This window comes from Trachurus trachurus (genome assembly GCF_905171665.1).
Source record: "Trachurus trachurus genome assembly, chromosome: 21".
Taxonomy (NCBI): domain Eukaryota; kingdom Metazoa; phylum Chordata; class Actinopteri; order Carangiformes; family Carangidae; genus Trachurus; species Trachurus trachurus.
This window is the reverse complement of record NC_139899.1, coordinates 2100834-2126134: the sequence shown is the minus strand read 5'-3', so window position 1 is coordinate 2126134 and position 25301 is coordinate 2100834. Positions and strand designations below refer to the sequence as shown.

General features: G+C 43.6%; 3 protein-coding genes across 6 annotated transcripts in view; 2 read left to right on the top strand and 1 right to left on the bottom strand.

Moving 5' to 3' along the window:
• Positions 1–9252, top strand: part of stk17b (serine/threonine kinase 17b (apoptosis-inducing)) — a 17977-nt gene extending 8725 nt beyond the window's left edge. The window contains exons 4-7 of the mRNA XM_083997212.1: positions 575–701; positions 1203–1251; positions 3194–3373; positions 5753–9252. Of these exons, the coding sequence (XP_083853338.1) occupies positions 575–701; positions 1203–1251; positions 3194–3373; positions 5753–5984 (588 nt within the window). The 3' untranslated portion in view covers positions 5985–9252. The remainder of the gene's footprint in view (positions 1–574; positions 702–1202; positions 1252–3193; positions 3374–5752) is intronic.
• cUnh2orf69 (chromosome Un C2orf69 homolog) lies at positions 9049–18322 on the bottom strand. The gene is made up of 3 exons (XM_083997217.1): positions 17535–18322; positions 13207–13445; positions 9049–11439 (listed from the first exon to the last, which is right to left on the bottom strand). Exons 1-3 carry the CDS (start codon positions 17757–17759, stop codon positions 10962–10964), a joined length of 942 nt encoding a protein of 313 aa, XP_083853343.1. The 5' UTR covers positions 17760–18322; the 3' UTR covers positions 9049–10961.
• ftcdnl1 (formiminotransferase cyclodeaminase N-terminal like 1) lies at positions 17658–25301 on the top strand. Of its 4 annotated transcripts, none has more exons than XM_083997214.1 (6): positions 17658–17754; positions 19618–19742; positions 20875–20970; positions 21444–21599; positions 22206–22394; positions 24830–25301. In XM_083997214.1, exons 1-6 carry the CDS (start codon positions 17744–17746, stop codon positions 25264–25266), a joined length of 1014 nt encoding a protein of 337 aa, XP_083853340.1. In that variant the 5' UTR covers positions 17658–17743; the 3' UTR covers positions 25267–25301. The 4 variants fall into 4 exon arrangements, with proteins under 4 accessions (XP_083853340.1, XP_083853339.1, XP_083853341.1 ...); XM_083997213.1 differs by lacking the exon at positions 17658–17754 and adding an exon at positions 18485–18654; XM_083997215.1 differs by lacking the exon at positions 17658–17754 and adding an exon at positions 18691–18729.

The window sequence follows — 25301 nt, the reverse complement described above, 5'->3', positions numbered from 1 at the left end:
CCTCCTCTCACATCACTTCATTCTGCCTCTTGTCACCACAACTGTTCCTTGTTTGTAGCGTTTTCTGCAAGTCATCAGCCGTAGACCATCTACTTCCTGTTTACACCAGCATGTGCACACCCAGTGTTGTTGTGAAAGGTTTTATGTTTTCAGGTGTTTTCAGTATGCACATAGTGTGTGTGATACAGAGCTGTGTATGGACGGAGTCGTATGTAGATACAGACAACCCCGACTCTACAAAACAAACATACACTGAGAGTACTGTATGTTCTCCACCTCTCATAGAGAACGATGCAAACGTTTAATACCAGTGTTTATACGGTGTCACACGGTCCATATATTTTCAGTTCTTGAACAAATAAAGCTGTTAGAAGCCCTGACAGGAAGGTCAACACCCCTCCCTCCCTCCCTCCCTCCCTCCCTCTCTCGGAGTTACATTCAAAGAGAAGTTGAGAAACAGTTCTGATTTGAGTAATAGGTTTGTTCCCAAGCACTTCTTATCTCAGCACCATTTCTGCTTTTCAAGCGACGTTCACCGTGTTTCCTCTATGTGTGTTTTTTTTTCTCCCCTCAGCCACAGAATATCCTCCTAACCAACCTGACTCCTCCAGGAGACATAAAGATCGTAGACTTTGGCCTGGCACGTAGACTGGGTGCGGTTGGGGAGCTGCGGGAAATTCTTGGCACACCTGAGTATGTGGGTAAGGTGAAGTTTGTAAAAACACGCTTTGATCGCTCAAAGACATGTACGGCGGAGAAAACCGCCAGAGTAGAAACCTGTCTTAGATAATAGAGTCTCAGCACATTAAGTTTACAAATGAAGTGGTTCAGGCTTATTTAGAAATCATTTTCTTCAATTAGCATGAATTCCAGTACAGGTGCAGAGGGGTTGTGTGTTTTTAGTTTTTCCCTCCTTACAGCTCCTGTGGTCCTGTCATGCAAGAAAAACTCGCTTTGATCCAGTTACATAAATCTCAAGGAACTCTTTTCTCTGCCTGCACCGTCAAGAGTTTCATTTGTTTTTCCATTAGAACTGTGAAACAGAAACCAGTTTGTGAGGACACCACACAAATATGTAACTTTACTAGTGGTGAATCATGAAAAGCCAAACAACACAGGACAGGAACAGAAATGATCCTGGACAAAAAAGACTTTACTGGAATTTTAATGATGTGATTTTTTTTTTTTTTCCTTTCCTTCAGCTCCAGAGATCCTGAATTATGAACCAATCACGACAGCCACCGACCTGTGGTGAGTTAGTGTGTGTGATGAGCAGCTGTTCACCGATTGGAGGAGAAATGTGTATCGTGGGCGATTTGTTCCTTAAGACGCAACGTCAGTCCAGCTGCACCACAAAGTGTGAGAGGCTCACGCAGCTTGTTTTTAAAGGGATAGTTCAACATTTTGGCAAATTGGCCCATTGCCCTAATCCCTATAGTTTTATGAGTAGGTTCGTTAACTTTAATTGTCGGTGCAGGCTATTTTTAGAACGGCGGAGCAGAGCCGCAGACTGCTCTAGAATTTCTTGGTTTCCCTCATCAAACTCATCAAATACACAGGGCTTAAAGTATTCCGGCCCCGTGCCGGATCTCCGGCGTTTGAAAATTTCAGAAAAAAAAAAAAAAACACACACACACACACACACACACACACAATATTTGGCTGCACACAGAGAAGTTCATGGCCGGAGAAGACGGAGGACAAAGACAAAGCTAAATGAGTCGTATGCAAGACAACCCTGGCCTGCCTGCGCGTACTGTATGAGCCTGGTGACGTGACTCAGTCACTCGCTGGAGGCAGTGATACGCCAGTTAGCGTCGGGTCTCTTGCCGCTGTTGACGTCGGCACAAACGAACCTGGTGGTACGAGCGGACGTAACGGCGCGCATTCGATTTCGTTTTTTTTTTTTTTCTCCGTGCATGTCCGCAGCGCAACGCTGCACGGACGTGCCCCCCCCGCCCCCCACGCCCCATAACAGAGGAAACGGGCCCTTGAATGGCTGGTCCAGACCCCTAGATTACAATTGTAAGGCAACAAAGCTATAGGACCCTCAGTCAATACTCAATGTGCTTCTTTTTTTTTTTTTTTTTAATCTGAAACCAATTTTCCCTTCATGTTCTTCTCAGTGTACACCAGAATGCTTCAATGTGTTAAAATCACATTAAAAAAATTTTCTGGGGGGGAATGACCATTGTTGTGAGGTCAGACACACCTGGATTTATCAGTTTGTCTGTAGCCTATGTAATAATGAAGCTGGCTTGAGCTCAGGAAGTAGTGGAAAAAGGATAAAGCCCATTGTCATTAGATCTATTTTGACATTTCCATTTTTTATTTTATTTATTTATTTTTTTTACACATAGTTTTCATACATTTCATGCATATATTGATGTTTTAGAGGTCTTGTAATGTCATGGTAACTTGTTGCCAAGTCATGGGAAAGTCATGGAAATGTGTTGGTTAAAATGTGTATGAACCCTGTGTACATCACCAAGCACAATGCCAAAAAGTTGTTTTCTAAATTGCCTATAATGTGTAGGCTATGCGTCGGATCCACTGCACCCCGCTCCTTGGAAAAAAGTTCAGGCTCAGGATTTTTTTTAACTTTAAGCCCTGAATACACAATCCAACAACTCTAGAACACTCTGGTAGACAAGTTGTGACCTGCACATTCACCACACTATGAGAGAATAATGGAACATTACGAGACAGAGTTGATTTAGAGGTAAATTCATGCAAAACCGCTGATGCGCGACGCGTCCACCAGAGCGTTTTGGAGTTGTTGGATTGTGTATTTGATGAGTTTGATGAGGGAAACCAAGAAATTCCTTAACCTCCGTAGCGTAGCTCTGAGCAGCTCGCGGCTCTGCTCCGCTGTTCTAAAAATAGCTTGCACCGACAATTAAAGGTAACGATGACTATAGGGATTATGGAAATGGGCCAATTTGCCAAAATGTTGAACTGTCCCTTTAAGCTGCAGTGTAAATCCACCGACCGCAGCGGCTCTGCAACACTTCATATTTCTTCTCTTCTTTCTGCTTCTCACTTCCCTGGTGGCTAAAGTTATTAAAATAGAAGCTTCAATTTTCTCCTTTTGTGTATTTGGATGTTTTAAATTTCCATGAGCCTCTCGGCCCACAGCCGCTCCAGCCCCCGTGTTTTGACTCTGTCCTTCATGCGTGTTTCCGTCCCTCAGGAGCGTGGGCGTAATAGCCTACATGCTGGTGACGGGCGAGTCTCCGTTCGCCGGGGACGACAAGCAGGAGACGTACCTGAACGTGTCGCAGGTCAACGTGGACTACAGCAGGGACACCTTCTCCAGGGTGTCGGAGCTGGCCGTGGACTTCATCCGCAAGCTGCTGGTCAAAGCTCCAGAGTGAGTAGACACGGAGACTGTGAACACACAGATGAGCGACGACCGACACGCAGTGTTTTATTTTAGACACGTTGCACTGGAGCGTGAAGGATCCTCACACATCAGCATGTGCAGCACCCAGAGCAAATGAAGCACTAGTCTTTTTAAAAAAAATCATAACACATGAATACACACTGAGAATTCAGTCATTAGCAAGTAATCACCTCTGTTGATGATAATGATTTTCTCGTGTCCCTGTGTGGAAGAGGAAACTCTCTCCTGATGAACAACAGGGAACCAGCACAACAGTCATTCTTGTGATTTTCTAGAAGTTGTACAACAACCAGTGAGGAGCTTTATTTGAGATGGGAGATGAGATTAGATAAAATTGCCTCTCAAATAACTTGTTAATTAATCTATTAAAAGGATAGTTCAAAATGTTGGCAAATTGGCCCATTGCCATAATCCCTATAGTCATAGCAGTAGGTTCGTTACCTTTAATTGCTGGTGCAAGCTATTTTTAGAACGGCGGAGCAGAGCTGCGAGCTGCTCAGAGCTACGCTACGGAGGCTAATGGGATTTCTTGGTTTCCCTCATCAAACTCCTCAAATACACAATCCAACAACTCTAAAACACTCTGGTGGACAAGTTGTGACCTGCACATTCACCACGCTATGAGATAATAACAGAACGTTACAAGACAGAGTTGTTTTCGAGGCAAATGCAGAGACTGCTTGCCAAACAACTGTCACTGAAGGCAACGCACATCAGCGGTTTTGCATGAATTTACCTCAAAAACAACTCTGTCTCATAACGTTCTGTTATTATCTCATAGCGTGGTGAATGTGCAGGTCACAACTTGTCCACCAGAGCGTTTTGGAGTTGTTGGATTGTGTATTTGATGAGTTTGATGGGGGAAACCAAGAAATCCGATTAACCTCCATAGCGTAGCTCTGAGCAGCTTGCGGCTCTGCTCCGCCGTTCTAAAAACAGCTTGCACCGACAATTAAAGGTAACAAACCTACTGCTATGACTATAGGGATTATGGCAATGGGCCAATTTGCCAAAATGTTGAACTATCCCTTTAATTAGTCAGTGGTAGACTGAGCAATAACTGGAGTTTTTCAGACTCTGCTGCAGACTCCAACCCTCACTTCTGTTGAGTAGCAGCACCATTCTGCTGAGAACACACATATAATAACAATATAATTATATTACACCCCCTCCTCCAGGGATAATATTGTATATCACAACATTTTTTTCTAGACTGTAGCGATATTGGATTTTTTAATATAATCACTGGAAAGCATCACAGTCTGGCTGCAGCCTCTCAGACATTAGGATTAGCTTTTCTTCTGTGTCACACAGGAGTCAACTCGATCAAGATTCACAAGGATTCGATTCAGTATTGATTCATTTAGAGATATTTGTTTTAACACCAATTTTGCTTGGTTATGAAAGAGATTTTCACAGAACTAATGCTGTACTGCAGATTGTACAAAGATGAAACTCTCTGACCTGATGAATTATTGAAAATATTAATATTTACATGAAAAACCCTAAAGCAGTTGCACATCTATTTAACATGACACACTATAGAAGTAAACGGTGCAACTCTTCAGTATAGTCGTGGGTGATACAGTAATTCAAATACGGCAATCTATGTGTAGATTTAAAGGGATAGTTCAACATTTTTCAAATGCACAATCCAACAGCGCCAAAAGGCTCTATGGAGGAGTAAGACCTGCACATTCACCACACTATGAAATAATGATGTATAATATGAAGCAAATACACTAAATCACTCCGCCCAGCAGCCGTGTCTGGAATGTAGTTCCGGCTTAGCGTTTGCCTCAAAAACAACTCTGTCTTTGTAATGTTACACTATTATCTCATAGCGTGGTGAATGTGCAGGTCACAATTTGTCCACCAGAGCGTTTTGGAGTTGTTGGATTGTGTATTTGATGAGTTTGATGAGGGAAACCAAGAAATCCCATTAGCCTCCGTAGCGTAGCTCTGAGCAGCTCGCGGCTCTGCTCCGCCGTTCTAAAAATAGCTTGCACTGACAAATAAAGGTAACGAACCTACTGCTATGACTATAGGGATTGTGGCAATGGACCAATTTGCCAAAATGTTGAACTATCCCTTTAAGAAGTGAATGGAAACATACATATTCACACAGATCTCTAACAGACAAGAAGACATTAAACAGACATTAAAAGATGGATCAATGGATTTTATGAATCAATGTTGGATCTTTTAAATTAAAATTGATATGAATCTTTTAGTATACAATGCATACATCACCTTGGGATCTATCAGTCAATTACATAAACCCATTTATTGATGAACATAAACAGTCACCAGCTCCTCTTCTAATGTTCTCTGTTGTGACCACAGGGACCGGCCCAGTGCTGCAGAGTGCATGAGCCATCCCTGGCTGTGGCAGCTGTGTCTGAGCCCCGACCCCACCACCGCACGCACCGGCCGCGAAAGGAGCTGCGGCAGCAAGTGGGCGGCCCCGCCCGAAGACCCCGAGGACAAGGAGAACATCCACGAGTCCCCGCACTCTCACGCCAAAAGGTTTCGATTCGGCGAGGAGACCTCCGCCCCCGGAGACGGTGACTTTTGAGAGTGTAAAATGGACGGGGGGTTGGGGAGGAACTGAAGGCCGCGGCTCTTCGCTTCTTCCTCTGAGCTTTTTAATGTCTTTTTTCTAAAGCCTCCACAAAACCAGCTGTCTGCTGCCACCACTCAGAGCACTTAGCTTGTGTTTCTGTTCCACTAATCTGCGAAGAGCGACCAGTCAGACCAAAGATAACCAGCTACGTTTGGAGATCCACCACTGATCCATCTCTGTTTAAAAAAAGGTGTGAAAAAATGTCTAATTAATGCTGCGTGTTTAACCTAAAGTATTTAATTCCGTTGGATGTATGAAATCCTTGGTGTTTTCAGGGGCTGTGTGCAGCTGTCCCTGTGCTGATGAAGGCTAGCCGACTGTTTCTAGGGAACTCTATGCAATATCTTATGTCTTATCTGTCAAAAGAAGCCTACACACGCATCACACTCTGCCTTAAGACGAGAAGTGAAGTGTCCATTGTCACCGCGCTTCAGCAGAAACCTGATGTCTTGATAAGCGCCGCTGCAATGAGGAAGTGTGTTTGTGTCCTTATTTGCATGTGGATGAGAGCCGGGCACAGCTGGACAGCGGCATCATGGGAAAACAGTCTTTTTTTTTGCAGCTGTGTGTCTGGGAATGTTTCATCTCACCACTGTAGCGTTTTTAGTGAGACCTGCCGCTCTCTGCCCGAGCTCCGTCTCTTCCTACCTGCAACACGACTGCACTTGTACTTGAAAAACCAACCAGCAGACGGACACGATCGCTCGCTATCACATTCCTTACACTTCGCCTCGAGTCCCACGGTGTCACACTTTCATTTTCTCCATGTCAGCTATAGATCGAGGGTTTAAATTTAGCTCAGGGTTTTTTTTTTTTAGATGAAGCTCCTTTTTAATAAGAGGAACCACAGCGTGGTCCCCGTCCTCAGACCTGACAGGCTCTGTGTGTACAGTCTTGTACTTGGGTTATTGTTATTGTACAGTATATATATATATAAAAGGAGGGTTTAAAGTGAGCAACAGATCACGGTACTCATTGAATTCCTGTTCATCCTTCCACAGTGAGACAGGAATGTCGACCCGTAACGGCTCAGAGAGCTAATGAGTCACGCCGCGCTTCGTACGCCACACCCGCACTTATTACTCAAATGATTTCCTCACCCCCATCCCCCCCCGTTCCTCTTTGTTGGCCGACTGTAGCGCTTACTTCATGAGCACACGTTTTGAGCTGATAAGCAGGAGCTATTTCTGAAAGTTTTGTGTGTCCTCGAGAGGTTCATTGTGTCTCTGAGTCCCTCACCAAAGCCATTCACCTCACTGTTCCCACAGTGTCAGCATTAAAAGCTGCTGGGCTGCTCCTGGGCCCCCGCCGGCCCCGAGTCAACCTGCTCCTGTTGTTTAACATCTCAGGACACGCTGCTCTCTCTCTCTCTCTCTCTCCCTTTCTCCCTTTTGTTTTGTATTCTTAATGTTATTCTTATAGGCTTATTATTATTATTTATGTGCTGAACTTATACTTTATATATTTTTATGCAAATAATGTGCTCACATGTCCTGTAGTCTAACGGTGGGAGGCCGGTGATCCTGTGTAATCAAGGTGTTTATTTAAAAGAGGATGAGTGATAAAGGTTTGAAAAGGATGGAAGTGAGGATTCGTTATAGAAGGTGGTACCAGGAAGTAAAGAGAAAAAAATAAATGAAATAAAGTGAAATGGTTCAGATGAGTCAGAGGGTTTTAGTCAAGAGGAAGATGACACACTTTGATGTGTTTGAGTGAAGCATTCAAATGAAATGTGGGTTATTTCCCAAGATGTGGACCTGTTGGTTTACATTCTGAAGTTGGCTGTTAAAGATACGTTGGCGTGAAAGGCATTCTGGGTAATGATGATAAAAAAAGAAAAGTGGGAAACGATGGTAAAGGGTTTTTTTAGAAAGAGACGGAACGTGGCGTGACAAGAACCGCCGGTACAATGTGAAATACGAGGTGCTCACTTGTAATTGCCAAATGAGTTCATGTAATGTAATGCAACGCTATTGACTCACAGGATTTACCATCTTTTGTTCAAGTAAGACTTGAATAAGGGGGAAAAAAACAGAAAAAAAAAACACTCGGCTCTCTTAAAAAGCTGGCAACTCTGATAGCTCTTAACCTCCAGTGAAACATTCCTCTTTTTGTCGCGAGGTGCCAAACTGAATAAGACCACATTGTGTTTGTTTGTTGTTGTCGCCAGCTGCCACAATGGCCTTTGTGTGTGGGAGATGGGCGTCTACGGCCACGGCCGTGCTCTCATCTGTATGCTGTCATCCCTGGAAAAAAAACTGGAGCACCACACTGTAAAAAAAATAAAATAAAAGATTCTCATCTCACGGAAGTTAGCAGATTTGAGGTTAAGCCGACAGGTACGTCGGTCGGCGTGATGCTGTCAGGAGCTTATTAGATTATTGTCTATTTTACTACTGGATAAGGAAAAATAAGCTTAATTCATCTCAAGAGTTAAAACTTCTGGATTCTAATACCTCTTCAAACGGGCGACTGTCTTAAAAAAAAAAGTAATCTCCGTTCAGGCTGAGGTGCCTTAACAAAGGAAGTCCTGAGTTTTTTTCCGAGCTCAGCTGTACAGAAACAGAAACAAGCCTTTTCCTGCCGCCGCAGCAGCAGCAGCAGCAGCAGCAGCCTGTTTTAAAAACAAGATTCAAGACTTGACGAGTTGAGCGGTGATGTCAGGGATCTCACTTTGCGGGGATGACGAAACGCTTTTTTGGACCAAGCGTCTCGTGTTTGCTGGCATTGTTTATCCTGTCACTTGAACGTGACCTATGCTGTGGTGTTGTGTTTTGTACAGCTATTGTACTGTGTTATTTTCAGCAGCTAGTCACTCGGTGGCCTCAGTCAGTGTGTGTGTGAGTGAGTGTGTGAGCGCTCATTGTGTGAACAGGAGGTTGGCTCATCATCCTCCTCCTCTAGAACCGGAGCGCCACTGATGTCACCCAACACTCCTTTCTCTCTTCTCCCGGCTGCAGCGAGCCTGAAGGTCACTGTAGACTCCAGTCAAACCAGCCACAAGCACAAGCAAATACATGTTGAAGAGATGTTTGTTTATTTTGCATTTTATATATTTTTTTTAATGTATGAGACTTATGATTGCATCTGAAATGACTTTAAAAAAAAAAGAGAGAGACATAATCTGTATTGTACATTGTATGTATGCTGATCAACTGCAGGCTAATATGTAGGCATCACAAAGCAAACTGAAAAAGCTCAATAAAAATAGTAGAAAATATCTGATGGGGCGTTTGTCTGTGTCTTTAGTAGAGTCGGTTTTACTTTGCTCTTCCTCCACAGTGCTGCCACCTGCTGAGACTCTGCTCCACCACCTGTGCTACTGTAACAGCCTCCATCATTAACCGTCAACAGAGCAAAGTGATGCTGTGTTAATGTATGTGATGATTTCAAACACTCTTGTGTTACGTTTCTTGCACGCTAGATAAATAGTTATTGTTTTTTTAAAGTTCATATCCGCCCCGCTGGAACTCCAGCGGGGGGGGTTTAACAGCAGGTAGTAAACAGAATGGAATGGTCTGAAGTTACATTCAGCAAAACAGAGCTGCAGCCGTCGGCGCAGTGCAAAAAGCTGACACAGATTCATATGCATGCTGCCAGCGCTGACTGGGAGTCAGCTGTCCAACCTGAGCAAGCCACTACACTTCACTTCACCACACAGCTCCAACAAGACAAGCAAGTGTGTGTATTTTGACATTCTGCAATGCACATTGCTGCAGTCAGATAAAAACAGTACAGAACATAGATAAAGATAGAACATACCCTTACAACAATGAGAACAAGAAAACGAATAAACAAATTAATTAAGAAAAATTATCTTCTCGTCTCATTTTATCAAAAAAGTTAACATTGTAAACATCATTACATCTTGTCTAGTTACAACTAAGATAACTAAGGTAATTTGGTATATTTCCAAAATAAACAGATGTGAGGAACAGATCTAATTGATTAAAGCAGAAAACTAATTAATATCATCAGTTAATATTTGGAAAACAACATGATGTGTACAGTTTCTTATTATACCGGCTGATAAATCTGTAAATATGTGTCAAAGAAGATTGTTATTGTAATATTGAATTTGAAAGTTCACTAGTCTCCACCTTGAAAAGCAGTTATATTTGTCATGATGGCAGCATAACATACTGGCTAACGTTAAGGAAAAAAGGAATGCTACTAAAATAAAGCGCCAGTTTTTGGTTTTGTCTGCAGCTTAAGAGCAGACATGTAAAACAACAAATTAGTGGTGGAAAAGCGACCTCAGGGTCAAGCTGGAGGAATGACCTGGCACTCGGCTTAATTAGTCAGCCACAGTTAAAAGTACAATCAAGAATCACCGCTGAGACCAACTGAAGCCTGAACCTGAGAGTCAGGTTCAGACGTTCAGACATTCACCTGTCTAAAATAGCTCAACATTAGTATTAGAATGTAATAAGCTGCTCGTCCTCAACCAAACTATTTAAATAAGTCACAATGTTACACTAACATTTACACCTTAAATTACAGAAATTCCCTTATGAGCAAAACTGATCAGAAACAACATGAATCATTCAAAGCCAGGCTCTGCAGCAACTTACAGTCTGAGCCAAAATCAAATGGAAAAGCTTACATTTAAGAGTAAAATATTAGAGCAGGAAGACACTGAACCATAAAGATTCATACCTGCATATTCTACTCTGGGCCAAAGGGGAAAAGGGGGAAGGCGCCATGATCATTCCACCTCAAATTAAGTGCAATTAGCCGTAGAAAGAAAGTACAAAGTCTAACACACCCACATCTGTCACACACTCTAAACTCTGAGCCCTTAAATCACCTAAAGTTGAGGTAAGACCAGCAAATAAGACACAACCTGCACTCTAATGGCTCATCTAAAGCGCTCAGTGATCAGCTCAGGTTTCTGTGTGTGTGTGTGTGTGTGTGTGTGGGCCAAACTCAGAACTCCTGAATGACCCTGAAGTGGTTCTCGATGGAGGGGGGCTCATCCTGGAAGTGCAGCTTCTTGCTGGGACAGGCCCCCAGCTCCTCCAGGGTCTTGATGAAGTGTCCGTGTTCGCGGCCCACCCAGGCCCGCATGGGGTCGCACACCTCGTACGGGGTGACGTGGGCGTGGACCGACACCCCGCTGGCCGCCAGCTCCTTCAGCACCAGCTTGTCCGTCACCCAGGTCTCGCTGCCCCCCGGGTGTCCCCCGTCCAGCCAGTACATGGCCGACACGCACTTGACGAAAGGGGCCGTGAGCGGGTCGGCGCGGGCCCCGCCCAGCTCGTACACCATCTGGTTCAGCACCACGCAGCCTTTGCTGAAGCCCACCAGCGCCAGAGAGAAGCCAGAGGGGACGCCGCCGCCGCCTCCTGGTGGCTGCAGGGGGTTGGGCAGGTCGGCTCGCTGCATCCCGTGGCTCAGCAGAGACCTGCAGGGACACGCTGGTCACACACACTGGACTGACAACACACACCTGATACAACACCTGGTACACACAGCAGCTGCTTTATAGCACTGCTGTTACACATGATGAAGATGTGCTGAGAGGTTCCACCCATCCTCCCTCCCTCCCTCCCTACATCCATCCATCTATCCATCCTCCCTCCCTACAACCATCTATCCTCCCTCCCTCCCTCCCTCCCTCCCTCCCTCCCTCCCTCCATCCATCCTCCCTCCCTCCCATCCTCTCTCCCTCGCTCCATCCATCCATCCATCCTCCCTCCCTCCATCCATCCTCCCATCCTCTCTCCATCCATCCATCCTCCCTCCACCTATCCATCCATCCATCCTCCCTCCCTCCCTCCATCCTCCCTCCCTCCATCCATCCTCCCATCCTCTCTCCCTCGCTCCATCCATCCTCCCTCCCTCCACCTATCCATCCATCCTCCCTCCCTCCATCCATCTATGCATCCATCCTCCATCCATCCATCTATCCACCCTCCCTCCCTCCATTCATCTTTCCATCCATCCACCCTCCCTCCCTACATCCATCTATCCTCCACCCCATCCCTCCATCCATCCTCCCTCCATCCCTCCTCCCTCTCCATCCATCCATCCTCCCTCCCTCCATCTATCCATCCTCACATTAGGCTTGGGCGATAGGACGAATGTATCGCCAATCGACCACCGGCTGAGTCCGTCACGGTTGATTTAATTTTTGGCGATTGTCTGGGCGATTTTTTTTGCATTTTATTTCGCCAAATTAATGGTCTGCCTCCACAGAATTCAACTCTAATTTACATGGAGCACAATTCAAAGCGTGCGTAAATTGGATCTGGCAGCTATAGTTATGTAATATGTATGTTGTTCTATGTTATTCACACTGATTTCCGACGAGTCTGAATTATTTTTAGAAGAGCGTTATGTTTTATGATATTCAGTGTGCCCTTATTTTGAAATCCTTGTACCGGGGGTTACTGTTACTGTTACGAAGGATACGGAAATAAAAGTAGCGAAGCTCCGGACAGAGTTGCGTTATGAAAACACATGTGTCTATCACAACAACGGATTTTCCGGGACAGATCAAATCCGTTAGATTATCAAGCTGATTATCCATACGAAAGGTAGGCCGCCGGTTCTCACGGCCCAGACTTCTGCCAATAGTTTTTTTTTTTTTTTTTTTGAGGGTGTGTGTGTGTGCGCCGAGCGGACACGCGTCTATGGGACAGGCTTTTATTTAATTTAGAACAAACCTTATGCTCAGCAAAGATGGAAAATATATAGTCTATTATAATAAAATGGTTCTGTTGTTTGGATCCAGAGCAGCATTCATTTACAAGTTTAATCAGCACCAATTAAACTTCTAAATAAACGTAAACATTTAATAACTCGGGTCAGGTTGGACCACGGGCTTTTTTTTTTTTCTTCCTCACAGGAGAATAAGGTGTGCGTTGCGCTCACCTCGCTTCTCTCTGACGCGTCGGTGCTCTGGTTGTGATTGATCCGCTTTATACATACACACCTGCGCTCCGCACACGTGTCATAACTGCCGAATATATCGTCAATCGCCGATTTAAAGGGGTACGGTGGCCGATTGGAAATTTTTAACCTATCGCCCAAGCCTACCTCACATCCTCCATCCATCTATCCATCCATCCATCCATCCTCCCTCCCTCCCTCCCTCCCTCCATCTATCCATCCATTGTCCCTCCATCCATCCATCCTCCCTCCCTCCATCCCAACATAGAACACCAACCTGAGATGGTGGAAGGCTCCGTAGTCAGGAGAGTAAGGTGAGTGCTCTGGTGCCCCGAACATGTTGCTCTCCACAAAGTTGTGGTAGCAGCTGAACTTGTGTAGATACATGCGCGAGGCTCTGATCACCCAGATGTGTCGCTCGGGGAAACGTCGGCCCAGGGTGAAGGCCACCTGCTCCAGACTCCAGGACAGCCACTGGGCTCCCTCGGGCTGCAGAGCCATCTCCTCCTGGAAGTTCTGCACAGACAGCACACAGACAGAGGCTGCTGAGAGCCGCAGTACACAGCTGATCTGTTCAAGGAGCTTTTACTGTCACTACCACAGCACGTGCAAAACATGAGGGGAAACAATAACAATATTAAAATCAGATAAGTTATTAAAGGACGTGAAGACAAAGTCAATAATCCCTATAGTTTTAGCAGTAGGTTCGTTACCTTTAATTGTCAATGCAAGCTATTTTTAGAACGGCGGAGCAGAGCCGTGAGTTGCTCAGAGCTACGCTACGGAGGCTCATGGGATTTCTTGGTTTCTCTCGTCAAACTCATCAAATACACAATCCAACAACTCCAAAATGCTCTGGTGGACAAGTTGTGACCTGCACATTCAACACACTTCTCCCTGATGGGAGGAAGCTGAAGAAGCTGTTTAAGGGGTGGGAGGGGTCCCTCACAATGTTGGTGGCCTTGTGAGCATCACATAACACTGATATCATAACTAGATTGATAAACACCACTTGTGTCCTTAATAATTTTCCAGTTTGTCTTAGTTTTTTACTAGATAGTTAGCCCAGATAAACAAGATGAAGACCATGTTGCAGTATAAACTCATGTGTCTGTAGAGGACTGAGCTTTGTTTTGACCATGTTACTGAGCCTGTAAACAATATGTCAAATATAAACCAAAAACACGAACCTAGTCTGAAATTGCTTCATTAGAACAACCTGAAAGTCAGAGATGTTTTCAGAATATATTGTTGTGTTTCTCTGAGAACACTGGTTGGAGCGGCTGGTAACAGCCATGGTGAGTCTGACTAAAGACGTCAAACACACTTCAGTGTATCTTTGGCCCACTTAATTAGTTCCATCAGCAGCTTCCTCTCACTTTGCTGTCAGACTGTCAGTGTGTGGTCCCGGACACAATGACTTCATTCATTTTATTTATATGGATACGTCCCTGTGACAGCGTCCTGTGCATACGAACGTTTCCTGGGAAATAGCAGCACACTGTGGGAATATTAACACTTGCTAAGAAAGTGGCCTAATGAATTGCAGATGAGGACGCAGACACTTCATAATAAATGAGGGCAGGTCTTTTAATTCTTGAGAAGAATTAGTAAAGAAAAACAAACGTGTGACATTTATCTTCTTTGCCTCCTCTATTTTTTGTCACTTGATTAGTAAGTGTCTCCTCAACTGACTACAAAAGGAAACTGTCTGTGAGACAGCTTCGCATAATCTGACAGCTGCAGGTTTGATACCCGCTGTAAATGTAAAAAAAATAAAGAAAAAAATCTGAGCTGCACTGTTGTTCAGCAACTCTCCTCTTCTTTCATCAGCTCAGTTCTTTCCTTACACTTGTTTTGTTGTTTTTACACAAGTGTCTTATGGTCAAGACAAAGGCTGTGGTGCAGTTCATTCGTTGAAAAGAGGGAGAGGACATAACGTAATCCCACGTTTCTTTGTTTCTTTGTAGCAGGGACATTTAAAGCCAAAGAACAGTCAAAATCTAATATCTTCATATTTATGCCAAATATCTGATAGGAAACTATGAGTAGCAGCAGAAAAACATTTCAGACTCCTGTAAATGTAGCAACCAACCACCAACAGCACCTATTTCATGCTTGTGACTCAATCCGAACCTTATGTAAGTCTGTATATACGGTATAGTCATATCGAAGAACAAGTGTTGTGAATTTATAGTTAGGCTAGTTATTCGACTATATCCCTCCCACTTGGCAAATGCACTAAAAAAGAGTGAGGAGAGTCAGCTGCAGCAGAAAGAGCCTCTAGATGTCTGTGGCTGAGAAGAGGAGAGCCAATGAGTCTGCAGTAGCTAGCCATCTGGACACAAGCTGGGCTGGGATCAGCCCAGCTGGGTTCTCCTGGAGGAGGGTGTACGATGTTGGAACACCGGAAACACTGCTGGTTCCAGGAACATCACTGATGATGTATCCAGATAGGCATCAGCAGATGTAGGTATAAAAAGTGAAAGAAGTGGTGTCGTTTAGCTCAGTGGTTCTCAAACTCATTTACATCAAGGACCCCTAAACTGACACCAGGCTAATTACACCACAGACCCCCACTGGACAAAATTTTGAAGGAAACACCAGAAATACACAAATATTTATTTTGTTTTGAGACAGAAGAACGTTACTTTTTTAGTCAATGTACGTTCAAATCAGGGCCAATGGCGTGAATCTTTGGGAATATTGTAGAGAAATTTCTGAAGAAAAAAAACTGGTAAAATTTCTCAGAAAACGTTCAAACATTTCTCAAAAAAGAGGTAACATTTCTCAAAAAAAAAAAAGGTTTTTTAAAAAATTCTAGAAGAAACTGGTAAGAAAAGAAATGAAGCAGTAAAGTGGTAAAATTAAAAAAGAAAAGTGAAAAAAAAATAATGGTAAAGTGTATAAGTGGTAAAAAAAAATTCTCAAAAAACTTTTAAAATTCTAGAAAAAAGTGGTAAGATTTCTAGAAAAAGTTGGGGACCCCCTTGAACCCTCTTCAAGGACCCATGGGGGTCCCCGGACCCCACTTTGAGGACCACTGGTTCAGCTCACTGGGTTGAGCATCTGTCCCGGCCAGGCTCTAGTCCTCGCAGCAGCCAAATCCCCCGATGGCCCTTTGCTGCATGTCATCCGCCTCTCTCTCCCCCCATTTACTCTCCGACTATCCTGTTAATTAAAGGCATAAAGCCCAAAAAATACTAAAAAAAAAAAACAACAACATATATCCTTGTGTCTTGCTCTACTCAGTTAAATGAATAGGAAATGCTGGTTTACAGATATATCTATACTTGGCTAAATATTCTGTTGGTGTCAATGGTGTTAATACATTGAACGTACCAACACCAAACCTGGTCTGGTGTAGCCCCTTGTTAGCATTTAGGAAGTTCTCTCTCTCTCTCTCTTTTTTTTTTTTGTTTTCTAGTGATATTGGTATATTAAAAATGTTACAGACTAAAAAGCTGCTGACTCACATCAACGTCACTGTGTGTGTTTGTGGGTCTCTATTTACTGTACACTGATATTTGGATGAACAAGTTTATCCTGCATTGTTGTTGTCTCAATTATTTTGTAATAACATACGATAAACTTTTTACACAGTGGAATTCTGGGTGTTGTAGTCTGGCTACTGTCAGCTCCCTCCCACTCAGATGAACATGTTGAATTTTATCACATCACATTGTGATGGAGAATACGTGGAACTTGGTGCTGCTTTTAGTTGAATGTTGTGATTATCTTACTGAACTCTAGACACTTATGACTTCATATTAATAAATCTGACTTGATGTCAATGTAGCTGACAGCAGCTATTGTGTGATACCCTACCAAATCTGTGTTAGAAAGTGACAGTTTACAGTGATGTGCATTTACACTTGACACTCATGTGGGAAACAATCATTCTAATGCAAGTAAGCCTATGCTTTATGTGCTTTCCCACACACAGGTCATTGAGCTGTTCTATTTTTTTTATGAAGCAGTAAAATGAAAAAGTCCCTTACCGCACTGATAACCTTTGGTGACACCCATAAGGTGTCACATGATGTTTAAATCTATAAAAGCCTCTTACATCTGAGGAATACATTACAGTTACCCTGTAAATATCTTATGGCATTTGAGGGTAATTTAAGTGAGTCATGTGGCTGCACGTGAAAGAAGCATACAGTGACTTTATGACCACCAGCAACAAACCAACCTGACCTTCAGGAAAATTGTTAATACAGTCACACAGTCTCTGTTAATCGGGCTATTGTTAGTGTGAACATACAGTCGCAGTTTAGTTAGTGTGATCTTAACATTTCTACAACCTAGAGGTTTTAAACTGGCTGTCTGGAGGTTTGGGGATGCAGGAGGAGGCCATCATGAACTCAATGCCCTCATCTTCTATCATCATCATCCCACAGGTTGTGCTGTTTACAAAAACACCAGACCTGTGCAGAAATAGTCACTAATACTGTGACTGTACTACTGCCACAAAGTGATTAAACTGGTTCGTGGACCCTATAGATAACGTGAATAATCCCCTCCCTGATTATGTTCCCACCTGATTCCTCCCTGATTATGTTCTTTTTACAGTCTATGGTTCCCACCCTCCGCCCCACTCACCTGAATATCCCCGTGGAAGAACACCACATGCCTGTTAGCGCTCCTCTCCTTCTGGTTGTTGGCATCCGGCCGCAGCAGCAGCAGGTCGTTGACTCGGTTCGGGGCGGACCCGGGCACCGCGGCCAGCCTCTGCAGCCTCTGCCGCGGGTTCCCGTTGCACGCATCCCGGCTGCTGGCTGCCGCGTGCAGCCCCCGGGACTCAGCCGTAGATGCTACAGAGGTCATTGCTTTGTGTGAAACCCACCGCAACTGCTTGAGCGGATAGCATGGACTCTAAAATAAGAAAATGATTTGGCGTTTTCTCTCCCTGCGCAGTCACTCCATGCTGCTGCTGCTGCTGCTGCTGCTGCTGTCAGCTAGCTGCACTGCCTGCACAACAAACCGGAGCTGCTGGGTTTGTTAGCAACACAGCATCACGTTATCCGCAGCTACCGTCAAGGCGAGCACCGGTAAACTTGTTATGTGGCTCCGAATAGACGACTTAGCATTACATACCGTCTCTCTGCTGTTATCTTTCTCGCGTCGAGGCTGTTTTAAACGAAAAGCGTCCAGCATTTATTATATTCTGACAGTTTTGGTCGTGTCCGGCCACAAAGAGGCGCTGTTCATCACAAACAAACTGTCGACGGTAGATAATGAGTGACGTAGCTGCGTAGCTGTCGGGGAGCCAAACCGTTTGCACTAGTGCGCATGTGCGTTGTTTTACAAAGACACCGAAGTAGAGATGACACGCTGCATAGTACTTCCGTGTTTGTTGAGTCGGTCGACCGAACATTATCCAAGAACACGGACCGAGGAGTGTGGGGGAAAAACCACGATAGATAGGCGATAGATAAATAAATCAACTTGAAAAATGATCAGTATGAATCATGTATACATCATAAACATGCAAAAAAAAACAAAAAAAAACACACACACTAAAACTCAACCATTCATGAAATACAATATTCATATAGTGCCCTATGCATTTATGGAAAAACATCGAATTAGAAATTTAAAAATAATTCAATCATCAAAACAAAACAACGCTCAGTAAAGAAGGTTTACATAACTATGCAGTGCAAAAAAAAAAAAGAACGTCTTGCAGAAGACGGATGTTTCTTGATGGGCAAAACAGGAGGTAACTATCTTGCTAAAACCGGTACCTAGCCACACATGCTAAAAAATCTTCTTGTGGTAGGCTACGTTGGATCTGGTACGTGAATAAGTTTGCAGTACAGGTATTGAAGTTAGTGCTCTGGTGTGCACGCAGAGTAATCACCACAAAACATTGCTCTGCACATGCCAGGTCAATTTAACGCAAGTATGGCACACTTTATGCACAGATATGTCAGGTTCTTTGCCATGTTTGTGACTTGCATGCCACAGACCGAGTGAGTGAGTGAGTGGTCACCAGGTTGGACTTTGAACATGTTTTCAGTAGGGACGTTGATATGGAGCAACAACACTTGGTTGAAGAAACCCCATAGACCTCATCAACTATTAAACACTTCAATGATTAAACTTTCAGATGAGTCATAGGGAGACTCTCCTTGTTGCTGTAGGTAACCTAGAGCAAACCTAATATTGCACCAGTGTATGTTCACTGGAGATTTAAAGAACTAACGTTACTGTTGGCAGATTTAGGGTGCACTCACTGAATGTTTTATTTGTTTGCTTGTTAGTTTTGCATTTAAATTATGCAGTAACTTACACTGTGTTAAGGACAGCTCTGCAGAGCATCTGTAGATGGCAAATAGGCTACTTATTTTGAATGGGCTGTTGTTATTAAACAGTTTAACCATGAACTCTATGGCAGCTAAAAAACTACAACAGATAGCTATGCCAAATTGTCAGGGTAATAACTTTGCTAATGATACTAAAATGACAGAAGCACACAGCCAACCTGAGCCACCATAAGCCACTGATAAAGCCAGACCACGTCACATAGAGGATGGACCTTTCAGTGTATTGAACTGAGAAAATGTGCTTTAGTATTTATGACTTCAGCCCACGTCATTGAAGAAATTACATGGTCTCTCTTTTTACAGCATTTGTTTCTTCTTAAGTCTGTCCAGCTTTAAGTCACTCAGTGTCTTTACAGTTGCAGTAACATGGCGTCCAGCTCCCTGGGCAGACGACTGGTGGCTTGTCTCCTCAACGTCTCTGAGGCTCGCAGGAAAGATCTGGTGGAGACAGTGGCGAAGGCAGCTTTATACAGCACTGAGGGCAAGTTATTAAATATTTAGCATTTGTTTTAGGTTTTGAATGAGTCTGAATATTGATGAACTGTTGTTGTTTTTTATATTTAATTTTCCTCCACACATTACCTTATGAGTCCTCAGCAAGTTCTCCTCACGTCCTCTACGATAACACCAGATGTGGTTCCTGGAGGTTTTCTGACCACAGTGACACAATGTAGACTATAATACTATTATTTTTCATTCATATAATCAACCAATTTGATTATATGCAGGGGCTCTGAGTTGGCGCTTAGGGGATTGCAGAATTCTGGAAAGAGCAGCACAGGATCCCTATGTGAAAAGTAATCGTCGCCTGCGTAAACCAGAAAAACCTCAAAAGATTTTTGTTTATTGTCTCTTTAATTATCATGACAACTGACCATTTGTCTGTCACGCTCTCCAGTTTGCAACAACAGTTAATTATAGACCAAGTTCCAGGGCCGGCCGCTGGCATAAATACTCTATGCGGTTGTTTAGGGCCACAATCACTGGGGGGTGTTTGCACTTGGAGTGTTTTGGGGGCCACAAACAAAATCTTTTTTAGGGCCACCAAAACCCTAGGGCCGGCTCCAAGACCAACAGTGGGCCCAAGACATAAGAATGTGTCATGGGATACTATAGAACAGTGGTTCTCAAACTTTTTTACATGAAGGAATCCTAAATTGACACAAATTAGACCATGGACCCCCATTGAACAACATTTTGAAGCAAACACCAGAACACAAGTATTTGTTCTGAGACTGAATAACGTTACTTTTTTAGTCAATGTTTGTTCAAATTAGGGCCAATGGATGAATTCATTTTTGGAAATATTGTAGAGATATGTCTGGAAAAATGTGGTAGAATTTCTTTAAAAAAAAACTTTTAAAAAAAATCTAGAAAATGTGGCAAAATTTATAAAATGAATAAATAAAAATAATTTCTCAAAGTTGGGGACCCCCTTGAATCCTCTCAAGGACTTCTTGGGGGTCCCTGGACCCCACTTTGAGAACCATTGCCATAGAACACAGTGATAGTATAATTACAGTAAGAACAAAGATGATCTGAATAAAATGAATAAAAAATAAGATAATAATAAAAAAGAATAATCTAAATTAGGTATTTTTGTCATTCATAAGGTGTCAGACGAGAGGGAACCACAGTGTTGAACATCTTTAATGATCATGACTACAACCGCTCCGTCATCACCATCGTGGCCAGCATCGACTCCATCAGTAAGTATTTAATCTTTATGTTTTCTTGTTGAAGCCTCATTGGTGTGTATGATTTCTACATTAATCTTAGCACACTACTTGTCATCTGCTTGTTGTAGCGATGCTGCGCCTGCTACAGTAGGGATTCAGTCCCTGTTCCCTGCGTTCCAATCCGCTGAGAGCAAAAAAAATCCTTTAATAAGCTTTGTCAGGGATTTAAACACAAAAAAAATTCAGGATGAACATTTTCAGTCAAAGATCATAGAAAAAAACGTTGATTAATGCAAAACTCAACCGTCTGTCAGTGCAGACAAAGCTGTCAATTATAGCTCAAGACGAACAGATCAAATAGATCAGCTTATTTTCATACACAGAGACCACCTGCTTCACATGATGTTTCCTGTCCCACACATCACACCAGGTCTTCCTCCACTCTGCCAGGATATTTGACGTGCAGTACAGTATTGTTTGATGTAACTTGTGATGTGCGACAGGAGAGGCGGTTCTGTCGGCCTGTGAGAAAGCCTGCGGGCTGATTGACATGTCGGCTCACGCGGGGGTCCATCCATGTATGGGTGCCGTCGACCTCGTGCCCATCTACCCCCTGGGGGAGGAAGTGCGAGTGGAGGACTGTGCTAAAGAGGCTCAGGGTGAGATGCCATTTGTGTGTGTGTAACCCTGTTTGTGTGCACTTACTGTAGGAGTGTGTATCTGCTCATTAGCTTCCAGGAAACAGTCTCTTTTGTATTCTGTCCTGCATACGACTGAGAGGAGGATGTTTTGACTCTACGTATATTTTCTTGTTTTCATATGAAACAGCGAAAAAACTGACTTTTACCTGCCTGATATAAATGTATATTTGCTGGTGGCTGATCATGTGACATCTTTGTGTTGATTAGTTTCATGGTTTGCCAGCTGAGTTATTAGCCATGTGTGTTGCTAATAATGAGCATGAGCTCAGCATGTGACCTGCATGCCTGAAGTGAACACTCAGCATGCTAATAATGCGTGTGGAGGGATTGCCAAGTAATTACTGACACCCTCACTAACAATCACTGTATTTATGTGTGCAATGTGCATGCATGTAATAAGTGGCCCGCCTGTGCGTATTCTTCTCCCTCTGTCTGTATTGTATCCCCTCAGGTGTGTTTAGTCTGTCATGCTTTCATGGCTCTTGTGTTTCTCAAAGCTCATGTGATGACGTGCGCTCCATTTGCTGGTTAACTGACATGTCTGTGTTCCTGCCCCGGCTCCAGCTGTGGCTCAGGGACTTACAGACAGGGTCCAGGGCACCAGTGCCTTCCTGTTTGGCTGGGCAGACTCCCCCCGCCAGCGGGGCCTGGCACAGAGGAGGAAGGAGATGGGCTGGTTCAAGAAAATGCCAGACTTGCAGGCGATCAGGGCCGACCTGGGGCCTCAGCCTCAGAGACGCTTCGGCCTCACAGGTGAGCCAGAGCTGCAGAGACACAGAAATGTTATCCCAGGCGTGCAGCTGTAGGTAAAGGTTGGAGCCTGAGAGCAAGGTTACATCGTTTCTGGCAGGATTATACAATACTGGTGACTTCATCTGGCTGTTGTTGTTACAGTTTGGCCAAAGGCCTGCCATGCTTTATTTCAAACCTTTTCTTTTTCTTTTTTTCATTTGTATTTATTCATTTAAACTTTATTTATTCAGGTAAAATGTTTGAGAACAAATTCTCATTTACAAACATGACCTGGCCAAGAGGCTCCAGCAAAGGCAAAATCTAAACTATTTCATTCACTGCAGCTTTGATTATACCTTCTTTAATATAATACTCACATGATTCACAGGGACATCTCAATAAATTAGTATATCATGGAAAAGTTAATTTATTTCATTAGTTCAATTCAAATAGTGAAACTCATATAGATTCATTCAACTGAAATATTTCCTGTCTCTATTTCTTTGAATTGTAATGATCATGGCTTACATTTAATGAAAACCCCAAATTCACTATCTCAAATAATTAGAATATGGTGAAAATGTCATTATTGCAACCTAATGATAATTAACTGTAAACACCTACAAAGGTTTCTTGAGTCTGGTTCAGTAGCTCCATTATCATGTAGAAGACTGCTGACCTCTATGTTAGGCTAATTTAAGTTACGCCTGCATGTACAGTGGGGTTGCAACGTCTGAGACTACTTTCCCATTCGACCCCATTATGTGTATGTTCAAAGACTTAAAAGTCTTTTCAAGCCTTTGATTCTCCTCTACACACTGACAGTGAATTTCCTTTGTTGCCCAACATCATTATGAGAAACGGAGAACAGAGTCTTCTGTTCTCATTGTTCTGTTGTGTTGCGCAAAGCACTATCATACTGTAGCAACACCAGACAAATTGTTATGAACCCAATCAAGTCTGTGTGGTTGAAATTCCAAACATCCATCCATCCACCCGTCCATTTGAGCTTTAGTCCAGGAAGTTGAATGCTACACGGCTATTTAAACTTTAAACAACAAAGATCCAGTGAATCAGCATGACAATTAGATATGTGGCCACGGAGACGGCGTTCAGACTTCCTGGAAGTCGAATGAGACACTGGCAGTGAACCAACCAGGGCAAAGATAACCACCAAAGATAACTCTGGCTAAGTCATCGTGCTTAAAGGGATAGTTCAACATCTTGGCAAATTTGCCTATTGCCATAATCCCTATAGTCTTATGAGTAGGTTCGTTACCTTTAATTGTCAGTGCAAGCTGTTTTTAGAATGGCGGAGCAGAGCCGCGAGCTGCTCAGAGCTACACTATGGAGGCTCATGGGATTTTTTGGTTTCCCTCATCAAACTCATCAAATACACAATCCAACAACTCCAAAACCTGCACATTCACCACGCTATGAGATAATAACCTAACGTTACGAGATAGAGTTTTCAAGGTAAATTCATGCAAAACCACTGATGCGCGTTCCCGTTGTTGGATTGTGTATTTGATGAGTTTGATGAGGGTTAGAGGTTAGAAATCTCATCAGCCTCTATACAGTGTACCTCTGAGCAGCTCACGGCTCTGCTCCGCCATTCTAAAAATAGCTTGCACCGACAATTAAAGGTGACGAACCTACTCCTAAAACTATAGGGATCATGGCAATGGGCAAATTTGCCAAAATGTTGAACTATCCCTTTAAGTCTAAAATTAGCTTTGGCTGAATGTTTGTTCTCCAATTTCTCACAGTGTAGCCACATTAGCACTCTAGGGAGAGAGATCATTTCATGGCCATTATGGACGGCAACCAAACATCTTTCATCGTACGTGGGGCATGTTAGGACTGTATGAAGACAGACCTCCTCCAAAACAGCTGCTGGTGTTATATTTATCATGGATTACTATTGTTTGGTCATGGAAAATTTGTTATTCTTACAAAAACCCCTTCAAGTCATTGCCAATGCATTTCTAATGCCTTTTCAATGGTGTTTCATAGACAGATTGGAAAATCCTCTTTTGACATGTTTGCAGGGAGAAGTATATTGTATGGCAGATATTTCAATATCTCCACCAACTCTAGGATGAATAATAATGCAATACAGCTATCACACATTGTGTTTTAAAGAAAGGCTGAAAATCCTTGACCCGAGCAGGTCTTACCGTCTCGCTTTTACAAGCACTAATTACAGCGTTGTTGCTTTCTGCACCCGTGTGTTTGAACAATAGGTGAAAGCTCCAAAGTAAATTGCTCATTTCCTGGATCTGATGAAAGTAATTCTGGGAAATACAGAGCAGTATAATTTACCAAAATAGAAGCAGAATAGACAGTGTGAGGGACAGTGAGTTCAACAAAGATGTAAATTGTGTCATTTCTCCCTAAGGAAATCAAGACTCATGATGTTGAACAGTTTCTTTGCACTTTGTAATGCGCTGCAGGTGTTGGGGCCAGTCCATACGTCATGAACTGCAACGTCACCATCGACACGCAGGACATGGCCATGGGGCGCAGCATCGCCACGGCCATCAGAGAGTCGACCCCCGGGGGCCTACCAGGGGTGCAGGTGCTGGCTTTGCCACATGAGGGCGCTGTGGAAATCGCCTGTAATGTGGAGAGTGTGAAGGGGAGCCCACCCAGTCACCTGACTGAGGCCGAACCCTGGCCGTCTTTCAGCATCGAAGGGCAGCCGTACTGTCACGCTCCGGCTTCCCTCATCACAGCCAGGGTTGCGGAGCTGGCGGGGAGGCAGGGGGTTGGCACAAAGGGCACAGCGTTAGTGGGGTTCACTCCCCGCGAGTGCAGGGGCTTAGCAGAGTTGGCGCTTACTCAAGGGATTGCAGAGTTCTGGAAAGAGCGGAACAGGATCCGTATGTGAAAAGTAATCGTCACCTAAACCAGAAAAACCTCAAA

Bases quoted from the DNA above. Each gene is read 5' to 3' on its own strand.
- cUnh2orf69 (XM_083997217.1), bottom strand. From the start codon at position 17,759: ATGACCTCTGTAGCATCTACGGCTGAGTCCCGGGGGCTGCACGCGGCA. The intron at 13,446-17,534 runs GTGAGTGGGGCG...CTGTCTGTGCAG, and splicing joins TCTTCCACGGGGATATTCAG to AACTTCCAGGAGGAGATGGC. The intron at 11,440-13,206 runs GTTGGTGTTCTA...GTGTCCCTGCAG, and splicing joins GGAGCCTTCCACCATCTCAG to GTCTCTGCTGAGCCACGGGA.
- ftcdnl1 (XM_083997213.1), top strand. From the start codon at position 18,629: ATGTTTCTTGATGGGCAAAACAGGAG. The intron at 18,655-19,617 runs GTAACTATCTTG...GTGTCTTTACAG, and splicing joins CTTGATGGGCAAAACAGGAG to TTGCAGTAACATGGCGTCCA. The intron at 21,600-22,205 runs GTGAGATGCCAT...CCCCGGCTCCAG, and splicing joins CTGTGCTAAAGAGGCTCAGG to CTGTGGCTCAGGGACTTACA.